Source organism: Dryobates pubescens, chromosome 21 (genome assembly GCF_014839835.1).
Source record: "Dryobates pubescens isolate bDryPub1 chromosome 21, bDryPub1.pri, whole genome shotgun sequence".
NCBI lineage: Eukaryota > Metazoa > Chordata > Aves > Piciformes > Picidae > Dryobates > Dryobates pubescens.
In genome coordinates, this window is record NC_071632.1 from 20,793,435 (window position 1) to 20,810,481 (window position 17,047).

The window sequence follows — 17,047 nt, forward strand, 5'->3', positions numbered from 1 at the left end:
AGCCTGGCCTGGAACACTCGCAGGGAGCAGCCATCCAGGACCCCCCCCTGGGCAGTCTGTTGCAGTGGCTAACCAAAAAAAGGAACCCAAATTGAGGGAGGAAATCTGACTGAGAGACAATGCAAAGCGGGGGGGAGGTCCCAGCAAGAAGTAACAGCAGCACCTCTCCTACCACAGAGGTGATCAGAGGAGGGCAAGCCCAGTGGCTTCTCCCCAGAAATAATCACATCAAGAAGGAGGTTGGTATCAGGTGACAGAACGAGAGGAAATGGCCTGAAATTCAAGGAGGACAGGGAACTGCTGGAGAGGGCACAGCACAGGGCTGCAAAGGTGCTGAGGGGACTGAGGCCTCTCTGCCAGGAGGAGAGGCTGAGAGGATTGGGGCTGCTGAGCCTGGAGGGGAGCAGCCTGAGGGGGATCTCAGCAATGCTTCAGGGGTGGCTGTCAGGAGGATGCCACCAGGCTTTGTTCTGTGGTGCCCAGGGACAGGACAAGGGGCAGTGGGCACAAACTTGGGCATGAGAAGTTCCATCTGAACGTGAGGAGGAACTTCTTTAACTGAAGGCTGCTGGAGGCCTGGAGCAGGCTGCCCAGAGAGGTGGTGGAGTCTCCATCTCTGGGGAGATTCCAGCCCCACCTGGTTGTGTTCCTGGGTGACCTTCTCTAGGTGCCCCTGCCTTGGCAGGGGGGTTGGGCTGGCTGCTCTCCAGAGGTCCCTTCCAGCCCCTGCCATTGTGTGACTGTGAAACTGTGCCAGGGGAGGGTTAGGTTGGATATGAGGAAGAATTTCTTCGCTGCAGGAGTGGTCAGGGACTGGCACAGGCTGCCCAGGGAGGTGGTGCAGTGCCCATCCCTGGGCACTTGGGGCCATGGCTTGATGGCCATGGTGGTGCTGGGCTCACAGCTGCATTCAATGACCTTAGAGACCTTTTCCAGCCCAAGCCATTGTGCAGGAAGTGTCCTCTCCCTAACCAGCATTTTCCACACGCATCAAGCAGCCCTCCCCTGCCACATGCTTGGGCTGGGCCTCAGGCACCACAAGGCTGTTTGGCTTTGTTCAGCTGGGGGTTGGCTTTTTATTTAATGCATGAATTGCCTTCCCCCCCTCCCCCCCCGGCCTGGCAGGGCAGAGCAGCTCCCCTGCAAGCAGCTCTGTCCCCTATGGATGCCATACAGCTCCTGCAGGCAGCGCTGGGGAGGTTTGCTGCATTGGGAAGGCTGCAGAGGAAGCAGGGAGCAGATGGGAGGGACAGGGGCAACAGTTTTCTAGCAGCGAAATTCTCCCTGCCTTCGCAGGGGAGCGAGTCAGGAGATGTGAGAAGGAATACATTAAGGAGGACAAGAGGTGTTTTGAGAGATGCAGCTGTACTTTGCATGTGGGTTTGGGCCCCTTCCCGCTGCAGAAAAGGAAGAGAGAGGATTTCACATTTCCTTTGCAAGGCTCTGCAGCTCCTGGTGGAGCTGGGAGGGGAGAGTGCTACAGAGAGCAATGTGACAGTGCAGACAAAAGGTGGTCTGAACGAGGCACATTCGCCAGCATACAAATGCGGCTCCGCAGACAGCTCCCAGGTAGGGACATCTCCAGGCTCTTTTCCCTCTGTGAACTCCCTTTGCTGTCATCTGTGCTGCAGAACAGGGCTCTGCAGGCAAACCCCGAGGAGCAGGAGGCCAGGAGCCAGACTGTTTCAAAGGGCAGGGAAGGAATTAAAGCTCTGGCTGCACCGACACAGAGCAGGGACTTAGCTGGTTACTGGACTCCCTGAGACCAGACCCAGGTTCCCAGCTCTCTGAAAGGGGAGGGAAACAAAAGCCAAGAGATTTGGAGTTTTAAAGAAGCTTTCAGCTCAGCTTTTACAGCAATGAAGCCATCAAAGGGTGAGAGAGGAAGTCCTTTCACAGCTGAACAACTGCTTGAAGGACGGGAAGCAAAGGGCTGACACAAACCATCAATTTCTGCAACCAAGAGGGATTTCAGAGGGGAGATCTGGGGGTCTGGGCTGGGAGCTGGTTTGTCCAGCCTGTTCCTGAGACTCCGGAGAGGGGATGGGAGGTGTGATGATAGATGTCACAGATGATACACACATGAAAGGCACACAGCTGCCACAGCTCAGCCAAACATCCACACAGCTTTTCTACCACAGGCATCTTAGCCACGAGGTGAGGCAGGAACCATGCCAAGGCAAACACTCCTTCTGTTCCCACAGCTCTTCTCCCAGACCCCTGCACTTTGCAGCTCAGGGACTGCTCAAGCCGGGGCTGGCCCTCAGGACGTCTCTCTTCCATGGACCTGGCCCCTTCTCCTCCCAGCTCACCCTCTTGAACCTTCCAGAGTGCTGATCAGTGGTTCTGAAGGGCTGAGCCACGGGGCCATCTCTCTCTAGCTTGGGGCTTGCCATTTGTTAGCATCGTTTGATGCCCCCTAATGCTCACAGCGGATGAGGCAGTACCAGGCTGGTGCCACCTCCCCCCCAGGTCCCCTGGTACAGCTCCAGCACACCTGTCCCCAGCTGGGCAGCTCGTGTCTACAGGAGGAAAAGCAAAGGTTAGAAAGGCTTAGCTGGGGCAGGGAAAGTGAACTCAGTGCTCCCCAAAGTGCAACCCCAGGCAGAAGGGCAAAGCTCACAGGAGTCGAGGGGATTCTTGTGGGTACAGGCTGGAAGTTTGCTGTTCCTACTGGGCTGCCGGTGCCAAATGAATGCTCAGCAGCACCCAAACGTGCTGGGACAGGACAGGGAACATTAGCAGACTAACTGACCCCTCTCAGGTACCCCACTGCCCCAAGGTGTGTGCTGTCTGCCACACCAAGCCGTGGTACAGAGAGGCACCTCAGGATGCTGACCAGTGCCACCGGGTCCAGCTGGGGCCGGGGACTGGGATCCAGTCCCACTCTGTACCTTCACTGGGACAGGGGCCATGGGCTGGAGAAATTGACCTGCAGGATTCCCCTGGAGCTGAACCCCAGAGGAAAGGCCAAATCCTGCGACAGGATGAACCCAAAGCACCAGGAGGGCATGGAGGCTGTCCAGGGGAAGCTTGCTGCAACCTGGGGTGGGGGTGACCACCCATGCTGACCACACTCTGGGATGTCTGAGGGGGAGTGTGGCTGGCTGGGCTCAGGCACAGCAGCACAGGCTGCCCTGGAAGATGGTGGCAATGTCCTCAGAACGGTTCAGAACCCGTCCCAGGGCACTGGCTGGGGCATGATAGCCATGGGCAGCCCTCAAGGCTCAGGCAGGCCCTAGAGGGGTGTGGGAAAGGACAGGTTGAGGTGATCTCAGTGTGTTGAAGGTTATGGAGCAGATACCTTGAGTGCTGTCATGAGGTATGGAGGTGCTGGAGTGTGTCCAGAGAGGGGCAACACAGCTGAGGAAGGGGCTGGGGAGGAGCAGCTGAGGGACCTGGGGATGTTCAGCCTGGAGAAAAAGAGGCTGAATGGAGGCTGGAGCCAGGTGGGGTTGGTCTCTCCTCTCAAGGAACATGCGACAGGACAAGGGGAAAAGTCCTCGAGCCGCCCCAGGGAGGCTCAGGCTGGACACCGGAAGGGAACTTCTTCACGGGAAGCGCTGAGCCGCTGTGCCAGGCTGCGCGGGGCAGTGCCCAGCCCCGCAGGGAGCCGTGGTGCCGAGGGGCACGGTTTCACATGGGGGGCAGGGTTTCACATGGGGGGCAGCGCCGCACTCGACGCTTCCGAAGGGCTCTCGCACCCCAAACCCTTCCACGCCCCCACGTGAGCCGCCGGCCCCGCGGCTCCTCGCCCCTCCAGCAGGCGGCGCCCTCCCGCCCCGCGCATGCGCCGCGCCGCCGCCATATTGCCCCCAGCCCCCCGGCGCGGGAGGCTCCCGCTCCCCTCCGCCATGTTCGCGGAGCTGAACCAGCTGCTGGGCGCTTCCCCGCAGCGGCCGGACACGGTGAGGGGAGGTGGAAGGAGGAGGCGGGGGGCGCGGCGGGGGCCGCGGCGGGGGCGCAGCGGCGGCGCGGGGAGCTCGGGCGGGGGCCGCCGGCAGGCGCGGGCCGCGCTGCGGGGGCCGCCGGGAGCCGCGCGGTGCATGCTGGGAGGGGCGGGGCCTGCGCGGGCGGCGGGGAGCGGCGGCTGGGGGTGGCGGGAACCGGGCACCGGGCACGGCGGGAGCGGGGCTGGGGGTGGCGGGAACCGGGCACGGCGGGAGCGGGGCAGGGGGTGGCGGGAACCGGGCACGGCGGGAGCGGGGCTGGGGGTGGCGGGAACCGGGCACGGGGCACGGCGGGAGTGGGGCTGGGGGTGGCGGGAACCGGGCACGGGGCACGGCGGGAGCGGGGCTGGGGGCACGGCGGGAGCGGGGCAGGGGCACGGCGGGGAGCGGGGCAGGGGATGGCGGGAACCGGGCATGGGGCACGGCGGGAGCGGGGCTGGGGGCACGGCGGGAGCGGGGCAGGGGGTGGCGGGAACCGGGCAGGGGGCACAGCGGGAGCGGGGCAGGGAATGGCGGGGAGCGGGGCAGGGGGCTCTGGGCTGTGCCCGGGCGCGGCTGCTGCAGCGTGCTGAATAAAAACCAGAGAATCAGTCAGGTTGGAAAAGGCCTCAGGGATCCTGCAGGCCAAGCTGTCACCCAGCACCTCCTGGCAGCTAAACCCTGGCTCCAAGTGCCACATCCAGTCCCCTCCTGAACACCCCCAGGGATGGGGACTGCACCACCTCCCTGGGCAGCACATCCCCAGGGCCAATCTCTCTTGCTGGGAAGAACTTCCTCCTCACCTCCAGCCTAAACCTCCCCTGGCACAGCTTGAGACTGTGTCCTCTTGTTCTGGTGCTGGGTGCCTGGCAGAAGAGCCCAGCCCCCCCTGGCTGCAGCCTCCCTTCAGGCAGTTGCAGAGAGCCTCCTCCAGGCTAAGCAACCCCAGCTCCCTCAGCCTCTCCTAGGCAGAGCTGGGAGAGAACCTCCTCACGCAGGGCTCCTGGGCCCCGGTGGTGAGTTGCAGAGGTTTCTTGAGTGGCATGGAGGGAAGGCCACTGAGCAGCTCCAGGCCACCCCCTGCACTGTGTGCTGCTGTGAGCTAAACATCCCCCGAGGGGGAGGCTGTGGAGCACTGCAGCTGAACAGTTAATGCCAGAGGTGCTTGTGGCACCGTGCCCCCTGGGCGTCCTGCTGGGTGCTGGGAGAACAAAAGCAGGCTCAGGGTGGTGATTTATTGTGTAAGCCTCAGTTCCTCCTTCACTGGGGAGTGGAGCAGGGCCAGAGAAGGGCAACAGAGCTGGGGAAGGGTCTGCAGAGCAGGGCTGGGGAGGAGCAGCTGGGGGTGCTGGGGCTGGAGAAGAGAAGGCTGAGGGGAGACCTCCTGGCTGCCTGCAGCTCCCTGGAAGGAGGCTGGAGCCAGGGGGGGCCTGGGCTCTGCTCCCCAGGAACAAGGGACAGGAAAAGAGGAAATGGCCTCAGGTTGCCCCAGGGGAGGTTTAGGTTGGACAGGAGAAGTTGTTTGTTGTGAGGCTGCTGGAGGCCTGTCCCAGGCTGCCCAGAGAGGAGGTGGAGAGCTTCCAACTCCCCCTGGGCATTGTGCCCCTGGGCACTGTGCTGCTGGGCTGGGTGCTGTGGGTGCCCTGCTGGAGCAGGGCTGGGGCAGCTCTATGGGAGGAGGTGGCTGCTGGTGGGCACAGGGTGGGGGCTCAGGCTGGCACCAGGGCCTGCAGCTGGTGGGCACAGTGTGGGGGCTCAGGCTGGCACCAGGGCCTGCAGCTGGTGGGCACAGGGTGGGGGCTCAGGCTGGCACCAGGGCCTGCAGCTGGTGGGCACAGGGTGGGGGCTCAGGCTGGCACCAGGGCCTGCAGCTGGTGGGCACAGTGTGGGGGCTCAGGCTGGCACCAGGGCCTGCAGCTGGTGGGCACAGTGTGGGGGCTCAGGCTGGCACCAGGGCCTGCAGCTGGTGGGCACAGGGTGGGGGCTCAGGCTGGCACCAGGACCTGCAGCTGGTGGGCACAGGGTGGGGGCTCAGGCTGGCACCAGGGCCTGCAGCTGGTGGGCACAGTGTGGGGGCTCAGGCTGGCACCAGGGCACATCCCTCCTCTTCCCCTGGGCTGTGTCTGGAGGAGCCCTCTGGTCAGAGGGCTGCCTGGGGCACTGCTTGTCCACTGCTCTCTCGAAGCCCTGCAGCTCTTCCCCCAGCCTGGGCAGACACTTAGCCTCCTAGGGCAGAGCTGGGAGCTCTCTGTGTCCCCTCCTGCCTCTGCTACCTTCTGTCACTGCTTCTTCTGCAGGGGAAGTTCACTCTGCTGCGAGACACCAGAGCAGATGGCAGCTTCCTGGTGCACCATTTCCTCTCCTTTTACCTCAGAGGTAGGGCAGCAGCAGGGGCCCCAAGGCAAAGCTTTGTTCCTTGGAGGTGCCTTCAGAGCCTGAGGCACCCATGGGTCAGCACACAGCTTTGGGTCAGGATTTGGCCCTGGGGGTGGTGAGGCCCTGGAAGGGGTTGCCCAAGAATGTCCTGGGTGCCCCATCCCTGGGGGTGTCTGAGGGCAGGGTGGGTGAGGCCCTGAGCAGGCTGGGCTGCTGAGGTGCCCCTGCAGAGGGCAGCAGGGCTGGGCCTGGCTGCCCTGGCCCCTTCCAGCCCCAAGCCTGCTGTGATTCTCTGATCTGTGAGTCCCAGTCCTGACTTGCTCCTGGCAGCTGCTGCCTCTCCCTGGTCCCACCCTGCAGACTGTGCACCCTTTGTCACAGCTGCTGTAAATCACCTGGGTGCCTGACAGCAGGGTGTGGAGCTGCCCTGCCACCACCAGCTGCCTGCCTGGCATGGCAGTGAAGGCATCAGGCACAGCTGAGTGGTGAGAGGAGAGCCAAAGGGCCTGCTGAGCTGCCTGCCTGCTGGGCTGCCTGCCTGCTGGGCTGCCTGCCTGCTGGGCTGCCTGCCTGCTGAGCTGCCTGCTGAGCTGCCTGCCTGCTGAGCTGCCTGCTGAGCTGCCTGCCTGCTGAGCTGCCTGCCTGCTGAGCTGCCTGCCTGCTGAGCTGCCTGCCTGCTGAGCTGCCTGCTGAGCTGCCTGCCTGCTGAGCTGCCTGCTGAGCTGCCTGCTGAGCTGCCTGCTGAGCTGCCTGCCTGCTGAGCTGCCTGCCTGCTGAGCTGCCTGCTGAGCTGCCTGCCTGCTGAGCTGCCTGCTGAGCTGCCTGCCTGCTGAGCTGCCTGCTGAGCTGGCTGCCTGCTGAGCTGGCTGCCTGCTGAGCTGGCTGCCTGCTGAGCTGGCTGCCTGCTGAGCTGGCTGCCTGCTGAGCTGCCTGCTGAGCTGCCTGCCTGCTGAGCTGCCTGCTGAGCTGCCTGCCTGCTGAGCTGGCTGCCTGCTGAGCTGCCTGCCTGCTGAGCTGCCTGCCTGCTGAGCTGCCTGCTGAGCTGCCTGCCTGCTGAGCTGGCTGCCTGCTGAGCTGCCTGCTGAGCTGCCTGCCTGCTGAGCTGCCTGCCTGCTGAGCTGCCTGCCTGCTGAGCTGCCTGCCTGCTGAGCTGCCTGCCTGCTGCTCTGCTGACACCCTGTGAGCAGCCTCTCAGCACTGGCAGAGCAGGCTGCTCACAGTGTGCATGGAGCTCTGGAGCACTCCTGCTGGCCAGGCACCTGCTGGGTGCTCCAAGCCTTTGGCCTCTACTGAGGGTTCAGAGAAGGCTCAACTGGAGCCACTGATTTGTGCCACTGCACATCCCTGCCCTGCTCTGGGAGAGGCAAACCCTGTCACAGGAGGGAGTCACAGAATGGCTTGGGCTGGAAGAGACCTTTAAGCTCATGGAGTCCAACCATGGCCCTCAGCACTGCCAGGGCAGCCCCAACCATGGCCCTCAGCACTGCCAGGGCAGCCCCAACCATGGCCCTCAGCACTGCCAGGGCAGCCCCAACCATGGCCCTCAGCACTGCCAGGGCAGCACCAACCATGGCCCTCAGCCCTGCCAGGGCAGCACCAACCATGGCCCCCAGCACTGCCAGGGCAGCACCAACCATGGCCCTCAGCCCTGCCAGGGCAGCACCAACCATGGCCCTCAGCCCTGCCAGGGCAGCACCAACCATGGCCCTCAGCCCTGCCAGGGCAGCACCAACCATGGCCCTCAGCACCACAGCTCTGAAACCCCTCCAGGGCTGGGGACTGCACCACTGCCCTGGGCAGCCTGGGCCAGGCCTGGACAGCCCTCAAGGGCAGAAATTGTTCCTCATGGCCAACCCAAACCTCCCCTGGGGCAACCTGAGGCCATTTCCTCTCATCCTGTCCCTTGTTCTTGGGGAGCAGAGCCCAGGCCCCCCCTGGCTGCAGCCTCCTTGCAGGGAGCTGCAGGCAGCCAGGAGGTCTCCCCTCAGCCTCCTCCAGCCCCAACCCCCCCAGCTCCCTCAGCTGCTCCTGCCCAGCCCTGTTCCCCAGCCCCTTCCCCAGCTTGGTTGCCCTTCCCTGGCCCTGCTGCAGCCCCTCTTGGAGTGAGTGACTCAGAACTGCCCCAGGGTTTGAGGTGTGGCCTCCCCAGTGCCCAGGCCAGGGGCCAGTCCCTGCCAATGCTCATACCCACCCTTCAGGCCAGGCTGTCACCTGCCAGCTTCCCCCCATGCCCTCCCTGGGGCCCTGGGCCAGGCTTCTCTCTCCTCTGTTGCTCCTCTCAAGGCCTCCTGCCCTGGCAGAGCCAGCATGGGGACTGCTGCCCCCAGTGCCCCTGGGAGTGTCCCTCCTGGCTGGCTGTTGGCCTCTCAGTAGCAGCAGCCAGTCGTGGCAGTGGTGCCAGGGCAGGCTGGCACAAGGCAGAGAGTGGCCTCCCCCTGCCCCCTGCCCTCACAGCCCCCTGGGGGCTCCCTGGGGGTGGCAGCCGAGAGCCCGGCCTGGGGAGGGGAGGGGCTGCCCCAGCCAGGCCTGGGGCCCGCTGCTGGGGTCTCTGCTGTGCCAGGGGCAGCTGGCAGCCTGGCAGGGCTAACCTGGCTCCTTCCTCCCTGCCCAGCTGGCTGCAAGGTTTGCTTCGTGGCCCTGCTGCAGTCCTTCAGCCACTACCGCAGCGTCGCCCTCCGGCTGGTGAGTGCCTGTGGGGCTGAGCAGCCCTGCCCTGGCTGCGGGCAGGGGGCAGGGGGCAGGGGCTGCCCAGCACGTGGCCCCCTGCCCCTGCCTGCACTGGCAGCCCTCAGCCTGCTGCTGGGCAGCGTGGGAGCACAGGGAGCTTTGGGAGACCTGAAAGGCCATCTGGGGCCAGCCCCATGGGCAGGGACAAGGCCTCAAGGCCTCATCCCCCCTGGCCTTGACCCTGCTGTCCATGGCCTCCACGGGGGGAGGGGGCAGTGGTGGTGTTTGCCCCACTGCAAGCCTGGGCTGGCTTTCAGTGCTTGCTGAACAAGTGCATTCCTGCTCACTGCTCACCCTCCAGGAGGAGAGCAGTGGTCTGAGAGCTCAGACCTGGGCCCCCAGGGAGCAGGATATGGAGAAGGGTAAGGGTGGAGGTTCTTCTGCCCCTCCACTCTGCCCTGCTGAGGCACAGCTGGGTGACAGGGTCCAGTCCTGGGCTGCCCAGCTCCAGGGGGCCAGGGAACTGCTGGGGAGAGCCCAGGGGGGGCTGGGGAGCTGCTGAGGGACCTGGAGCAGCTCTGGGAGCAGCCAAAGGCTGAGAGCCCTGGGGCTGAGAGCCTGCAGAAGAGCAGCCCCAGAGGGCAGCTGAGCAATGCTCAGCAAGAGCTGAAGGGAGCCTGGGGGGCAAGAGGCTGGGGCCAGGCTCTGCTGAGTGGTGCCCAGGGACAGCACAAGGGGCAGAGGGCACAAACTGGAGCCCAGGAGGTTCCATCTGAGCAGGAGGAGGAAGTTGTTTGTTGTGAGGGTGCTGGAGGCCTGTCCCAGGCTGCCCAGAGAGGTTGTGGAGTCTCCTGGTGTGGAGAGCTTCCAACCCCTCCTGGGCTGGGTGCTGTGGGTGCCCTGCTGGAGCAGGGCTGGGCTGGGGGAGCTGCAGAGCTGCCTCCCAAGCCCTCCCTGCTGGGATCTGGGGATCCTGTGGCTGAGCAGGGGGAAGCTTCAGCTCCCAGGCAGCTGCTCCTGGTGGGATGCCCCTGCAGAGCCAATCCCTCAGCTGAGCCAAGCCAGGCTCTGCAGCTCCACAGCCTCCTGGCCTCTGTGTGGCAGAGAGGAGATCCAGTGTGGGATCCCTGCCTGCTGTGGCAGCAGGGCTGGGCCTGCTGGCAGGTTGCTTCCCTGTGGAGCTCCCCAGCAGGAGGCCTTGCTTGGCCTAGGGGCTGCTGCCTCCTGCCCCTGGGGGAGCCTGAGGAGGGAGAGGCCCTGGGGCCGAGCTGGTGCCTTGCAAGTGGAAGTGATCTGCTGCTTCATCAGAAGGGTGCCTGAGCTGAGGGAGGTGCTGGAGCCAGCCTCAGAGGCTTCCAAACCTCCAGGGGCTGCCCCAGGGACCATGGGAGCTGCTTTCTCAGGCTCCTTGCTTCTGGTTCCCTGCCCCTGGCTCTCCTGCTCTGCCAGTCAGGCAGTGCTGCAGCCAGCTGCCTCCTGAACTCTTTCCAGGCCTCCTCTCAGCATCCTGTCCACCTCCCTGCTGCCTTGCTCAAGCAGCTCTGGGGCCAGGCTGCTGAGAGGCTGCCAGGCCTGGCAGCAGTGCTCCTTGGCTCCATCCTGGGGTGGCTCAGGCCCCTTGGGAGCTGAGCAGGTTCACACTGCTGCCTGCAGGGAAGGGCACAGGCTGGCAGAGAGAGCTTGGGGTGGTCATGGCAGCAGCAGCCACCAAATCCTCTCCTGAAGGGTGGCTTGGTGGAGCTAGCAGTGAGGAGAGTGCTGGCAGAGGTAGCCCTTGCTGGTTGGGAACAGAGAGAGGGTGAGGAAGGACCTGAGGAGCTGGGTCTGCAGCTCTGCCAGGGCATGCTCTGCCTGGGCTGCATGTGCCCAGCCCATGCCCAGCCTGTGGCTCTTGTGGGTGCCCTGATCACAAAGCAGAGCTGGGAGCTGGGCAGCTCAGCTGGAGTTGGAGTTGCAGCCTCAGGCAGCTTGCCATGGCCCTGCAGAGGGCAGCCAGGGCTGAGGCTGCTTCCCATGCCCTGTGCTGGGCATTGCACAAGCAGCAGGGTGCTCAGGGGTGGCTTGGGCTGGGAGTCATTGCCACAGAGGTGATGCAGAGGTAGGGAAGACAAAAGAGCTTTGCCAGCCAGGAAGGGAGGTGAGGAAACTGCTCCCAGCAGGGCCCCAGGTGCAGCTGCAGAGGTGGGGCAGAAAGCCCCAAGAGAAGTCCCTTGGCCTCTTTGCCTCTCTTCTGAGCTGAGGTCCAAATGAGAGCTGAGGCTGGGGCCAAGGTGGAGGCTCTGAAGGGTCTCCTGGCCCCCCCTGCCTGCAGCTCTGCCTTGGCACATGCAGAGCAGCCTTGCAGCAGGCAGCTGCTGAGCTGCTTGGGCCTGTTTGGCCCAGCCCTCCACAGCTCCTCATCCTCTTTCCCCCTCTCAAGGGAGTCAGTCTGACAGCTGCCAGGGAACAGGGCCAGCTTGTCTTCCTGGAGGGGCTCAAGTCCTGCCTTGACCTCTGCTTTGGAGAGGAGGAGCAGGAGCAGTCAGCAGGGCCCAGGCCTCTGCAGTTTCTCAGGTAAGCCTGAGTGCTGATTCTGCTGGGGGCCAGCAGGACAGAGCTGGGCTGAGCCCCAGCAGTGGGGACCCTGCCCCTCCGCTCTGCTGAGACCCCCTGCACTGCTGGGGCAGCTCTGGAGCCCTCAGCACAGGCAGGGACCTGCTGCAGCAGGGCCAGGGGAGGCCACAGCAGTGCTGGCAGGGCTGGAAGCCCTCTGCTGGGAGCCAGGCTGAGAGAGTTGGGCTTGGGCAGCATGGAGAGGAGAAGGCTGCAGGGAGAGCTTCTGGAGGCCTTCAGTGCTTCAAGGGCTGAGCAGAGAGCTGGGGACAGAGTTTGGAGCAGGGATCCTGCTGGGACAGGACAAGGGCTGGTGGTTTGAGCTGAGAGAGGGAGGGTCAGACTGGAGAGAAGGGAGAGGTGTTTGACACTGAGGGTGGTGAGAGCCTGTGCCAGGCTGCCCAGAGAGCTGGGAGCTGCCCCCTGCCTGGCACCAGTGCAGCTCAGGCTGGTTGGGGCTGTGAGCAGCCTGCTCTGGCTGCAGCTCTCCCTGCTGGCTGCAGGGACTGGGACTGGGGGAGCCTGAGCCTGGGAGCAGGGCAGGAGGGTTCCATGCCCACAGGAGCAGTGCCTGCAGGCCCTGGGCACTGCCAGCTGGGCAGGGGCAGCAGGGGGGCTGCAGGCTCTGGGTGAGGAGGGGGTGCACAGTGTGCTTGTGGGCCAAGGCCTTTCTGAGCCCTCCTCTTTCTCTTCCAGTGGGAGCACCTCGGACCTCAAGGCCTTGTTTGACTTCGTGCAGACATCCCTGAGCCCTGCTGGCAGCGCCCCCTGGGGGGCTCCTGTGCTGCTGGTGGATGACCTCAGCGTCCTGCTGGGGCTGGGGGCCTCACCGCTGGCAGTGCTGGACTTCATCCACTACTGCAGGGTGGCAGTGTGCTCCCAGCTGAAGGTGCTGCTGCCACAGCATGCCCCAGGCAGCCTGCAGCAGGCCCTGCCTGCCCCCTGTGCCCCTGCAGCAGGCCCTGCCTGTGCCCCTGTGCCCCTGCAGCAGGCCCTGCCTGCCCCCTGTGCCCCTGCAGCAGGCCCTGCCTGCCCCCTGTGCCCCTGCAGCAGGCCCTGCCTGCCCCCTGTGCCCCTGCAGCAGGCCCTGCCTGCCCCCTGTGCCCCTGCAGCAGGCCCTGCCTGCCCCCTGCCCCTCCATCTGGGCCTCTGCCACCTGCACTGGGCACTTCCCTCTGCCCTGGAGAGGACCTCAAATCCTGGGCTCAGTTTTGGGCTCCTCACCCCAACAGGGCCATTGAGGAGCTGGAGCAGGGCTGGGGAGGAGCAGCTGGGGGTGCTGAGCCTGGAGGAGGCTGAGGGGAGACCTCCTGGCTCCCTGCAGCTCCCTGAGAGGAGCTTGGCTCAGGTGGGGCTTGGGCTCTGCTCCCAGATCAGGTGAGGGAGTGAGAGGAAATGGCCTGAAACTGCCAGGGGAGGCTTGGGTTGGGCATGGAGAAAGATTTCTTTGGTGCAGGAGTGGTCAGGGCCTGGCAGAGGCTGCCCAGGCAGGTGGTGGAGTCCCCCTGCCTGGAGGGGGTGAGGAGCTGGGTGGCCATGGGGGGCTGGGCTGGTGCTTGCACTGGAGGGTCTCAGAAGGCCTTCCAAGGGAGACAGCTGTGAGAGTCTCTCCCCTCCCTCCCCCTGAGCTGCCTGGGAGCCAGCCAGGAGCTCAGGCTGTGTGGTGCTGTCCTTCCAGGGCAACATCGTGGTGCTGGTCCACAGCCAGCAGGACTCTGCAGATGAGGAGAATGAGCTGCTTGGGAGCTGCCTGTGGCACCACAGTGACCTCATCCTCTGGGTGCAGGGGCTGGCCACTGGCTTCTGCAAGGATGTGCATGGGCAGGTGAGGAGTGGGAGGCACAAGGGGAGCCCCATGGAGTGTCCCAGCCAGCACTGGGGGCAGGCCCCTGCCTGGGCAGACCTGGGCCCTCTGCCCTGCTGCAGGTGGCCCAGGGCCAGCTGGCTTTGAGGCAGGGCTCAGTGAGCAGCCTGGGCTCTGCTGGGGCACCCAGGCTCCTCTGGCTGGGCCTCAGGCAGTTGTGGAACTGCTTTGCTTGGAAGAGACCTTGCAGATCATCAGGCCCAAGCCTTACCCCAGCACTGCCAGGGCCCCCCCAGACCATGGCCCTCAGCACCTCATCAGCACAGCTTTGGAACCCCTCCAGGGACCCCACTTGAGGCCATTCCCTCTTGTCCTGCCCTTGTTCCCTGGCAGGACAGACCAACCTCCACCTGGCTTGCAGTGGTGGGAGGGGGCAGGGGGCTGCCAGCACAGGGCTGGTTAAGGGCAGCTGCTGGTTGGCATCATCTGCCCTCCCTGCAGGCCCAGAGGTGTGCTGGGGGAGGGGCAGCAGAGAGCTGATGGCCCTGCTCCTTTCCCTTGCAGATCAAAATCATCAGGAGAGTGTCCCTGGAGCTGCTGGGGGAGCAGGACCAGGTCCAGACCTACCAGTACAAGATCCAGGACAAGAATGTCTCCTTCTTTGCCCCAGGGCTGTCAGCTGCTGTCCTGTGAGCTGCTCTGAGGCCACCATGGAGCCAGGCTGGGGGTTCCTCTGGAGTGGACATGAGGGCTGCAAAGGTGCTGAGGGGACTGAGGCCTCTCTGCCAGGAGGAGAGGCTGAGAGGATTGGGGCTGCTGAGCCTGGAGGGGAGCAGCCTGAGGGGGATCTCAGCAATGCTGAGCAATGCTTCAGGGGTGGCTGTCAGGAGGATGCCACCAGGCTTTGTTCTGTGGTGCCCAGGGACAGGACAAGGGGCAGTGGGCACAAACTTGGGCATGAGAAGTTCCATCTGAACGTGAGGAGGAACTTCTTTAACTGAAGGCTGCTGGAGGCCTGGAGCAGGCTGCCCAGAGAGGTGGTGGAGTCTCCATCTCTGGGGAGATTCCAGCCCCACCTGGTTGTGTTCCTGGGTGACCTTCTCTAGGTGCCCCTGCCTTGGCAGGGGAGTTGGGCTGGCTGCTCTCCAGAGGTCCCTTCCAGCCCCTGCCACTGTGTGACTGTGCTGTGCCTCCAGAGCAGGCTGGGCCATGAGGGAAGATCCAGCACATGTTCACCTGCACCCCAAGGAGGGAACTGCCCTGCCCAGGGCTGGCTGCATCCCTCTGTCCTCCCACCCCGTTCCCAGGCCAAGAGGAGTGCCAAGGCTGGCCCTTGGAGCTTGTCCATGCAGGCAGGGGCTGCCCCTGGGCTGGGTGTGCCTCACCTCCTCCAGTGCAGCATGCCAGGCTCACCCCACCCTGCCCCTGGCATCTCCTGGCATTTCACTGGCACTGCAGGAGCTGAGGCACCAGGGGTGGAGGCAGGGGCTGGCAGGGTGTTGCCATTCTCAGCTGGCTGCCAGCCCTGGCACTGCAGAGGTTTCTTCAGCTCCCATCCAGAGGGCCATGTCCAGCCTGTGCTGAGAGCCCAGCTGCCCTCTGGGGAGCTCTCTTGTGCTGTTGCTTTGCCTCTGTTCATGAGCCTGGGTGAGGAGGGGGCTGTGGCCCTTGGATGTGAGGGCAGTGCCAGGAGCAGAGCTGGGGGCTGCAGAGCTCCTGGAGCTGCTCTGGCTGCAGTGAATCCTAGCTCTTTAGGGTGGCTGAGCCCAGCCACTCTCCAGCTCTGCCAGGGCTGCTGCTCAACCTCAGCACCACATCCCTGTGGCTTTGAGGTGTTCCACCAGCTCCTGTCCTGAGAACCCTTTCAATTAAGAGTTTCTTCTGATGTGCAAAATAAACCTTCCCTGGGGCAGCCTGAGGCCCTGCTCCTGCTCTGGGATCACTCAGCCCCCCTCAGCAGAACATAAGCTGAGAGTCCCTCTGTGGCTCCAGGTCCTGTCTCCATCCCCCCTCCCTCTGCCCCCTCCCAGCTCGGGTGGTACCTCCTGGGCCTCAGCCCAGCTCCAGAGTGCTCTGGGCCCAAGTGATCTTTGTTGGGTGAGCCCCAAGTGCCTGTGTGGCCCTGGCAGGCAGCCAGAGCCTGAGCTGCTGGAGAGCAGGTGGGTCCAGACCTTGTGGTGCCCAAACCTCCCTGTGAAGACAAAGCAGAGGACTCCACCACAGCCTGAGGCCCTGGGGTGCCCCTGGGCAGCACCCAGCCTGGAGCTCCCTGGGGAGGGTGCAGCTGGCTGGGGGTGGGTTCAAAGTGCTGTCCCCTGCTGGGGCTCAGCCTCCCCCTGTCCCCCAGCCCTCAGGCTGGTGCCTGCTGTGCAGTGCTGGGCTCAGGCGTGCTGGCTGCCAGCTGTGGAAGGGGCAGTGCCCAGCTGCAGTCTCCAGGGCTGAGCAGTCAGGCCCTGGGCCCTGCCCCTCTGCTGGGTACCTCATGGTGTGAGTGAGCAGCACCTGCAGGCTTGGCTTCCCCTGGGAGCCATCCCCCCCTGTCCCAGCTCCCTCCCCCTGAGCTGCTGCCTTCTGCCCAGTTCCTTGTGCTTGCACCCCAGCAAGAGAGCAGAGCCTGCCCTGGGCTGGGCACCACAGGCAGAGCAGTGCCAGATCCTGTCCCCAGGCAGGGGCACGTCGCTGCAGCATCCAAGGGCCTCCTGAATGAGCCTCTCTGTACCTGCACCCAGGACAGGGCAGGCAGCATGGACCTGGGAGATGCCTCCTGGAGGCAGGGAGGTGAAGTCTGTGGTGGCTTCTGGTTCCCAGAGGCCCAGGCCCAGAGTTTCATCCATCCCTGCCCACCCCCCCTGGTGCCATCAGGCAGGGAGTGTTGCAGGCTGGTCTGGCAGCTCTGCCCAGCCAAGGCCACCCCCTGTGGCCATGACCAAAGGCAGACCTTGCTCCAGAGCTGACGTTGCAGGGAGGCAGTGGAGATGAGGGACAGGGCTGAGGACAGAACAGGGTGGCCTTGGTTAGGGTCAGCCAACATCTGTGTGCTCAGAGCTCTTTGTTTGCAAGCCAGGAGCTTGTGCAACACCACAGCCCAGCCCAGAGGAAAGGGAGCACTTGGCCTGAGGTCTGGGGGCAGCAGCCTGGGCAAAGGCTGGCACAGGTACCCTGGGAGGGGCAGGTGTGGGGGTGGCAGGCAGGAGCTCAGAAGTGTCACAGCCTGACTCGGGCAGGAAAGGCTCCAGAAGAGGCACTTCTGTGGGGGGTGCTGAGCCCCAGGAGGTGACTGAGCTGGGGCTGCCTTCTGCTCATCTCTCCCTCTCTGGTTCCCCACCAGGAACCTGGCTTCTCAGGGCCACCCCCTCGCCACCTCTGTCCTCACAGGGCTCTCTCGGGATTTCAGGAGGGACAGTGGGAGCTGTGCCAGGGGTAACCCACCCCCGGCCCTCTGTGCCAGGAGTCCCAGTGCCTGGCCTGCTCCTGTTCCCAGCCACCTCCGGCCACGGGCTGCCGGTGCAAGGTCCCCTCCCTGCGGGACAGCTCTTCCCAGCTTGCCCCATAGCTCCCAGCTCATGAGCTGCCCTCCAGCGCCGCTCCCTTCCCCTCCAGTGCTCCTCTGCCCCGGGGCCCTCGGCCTCCCCGTGCCCGCTCCCCCGTGCCCAGCTCCGGGGGCCACTGTCCCCTCCTG

The 17,047-nt window shown here is 64.6% G+C and overlaps 1 protein-coding gene across 1 annotated transcript; it reads left to right on the plus strand.

Moving 5' to 3' along the window:
- The first annotated feature begins 3,828 nt into the window (after positions 1 to 3,828).
- ELP6 (elongator acetyltransferase complex subunit 6) lies at positions 3,829 to 14,797 on the plus strand. The gene is made up of 7 exons (XM_054171470.1): positions 3,829 to 3,908; positions 6,227 to 6,305; positions 8,917 to 8,987; positions 11,392 to 11,525; positions 12,261 to 12,453; positions 13,243 to 13,389; positions 13,933 to 14,797. The coding sequence occupies exons 1-7, from the start codon at positions 3,855 to 3,857 to the stop codon at positions 14,059 to 14,061; spliced, it is 807 nt and encodes a 268-aa protein (XP_054027445.1). The 5' UTR covers positions 3,829 to 3,854; the 3' UTR covers positions 14,062 to 14,797.
- Positions 14,798 to 17,047: the final 2,250 nt, after the last annotated feature.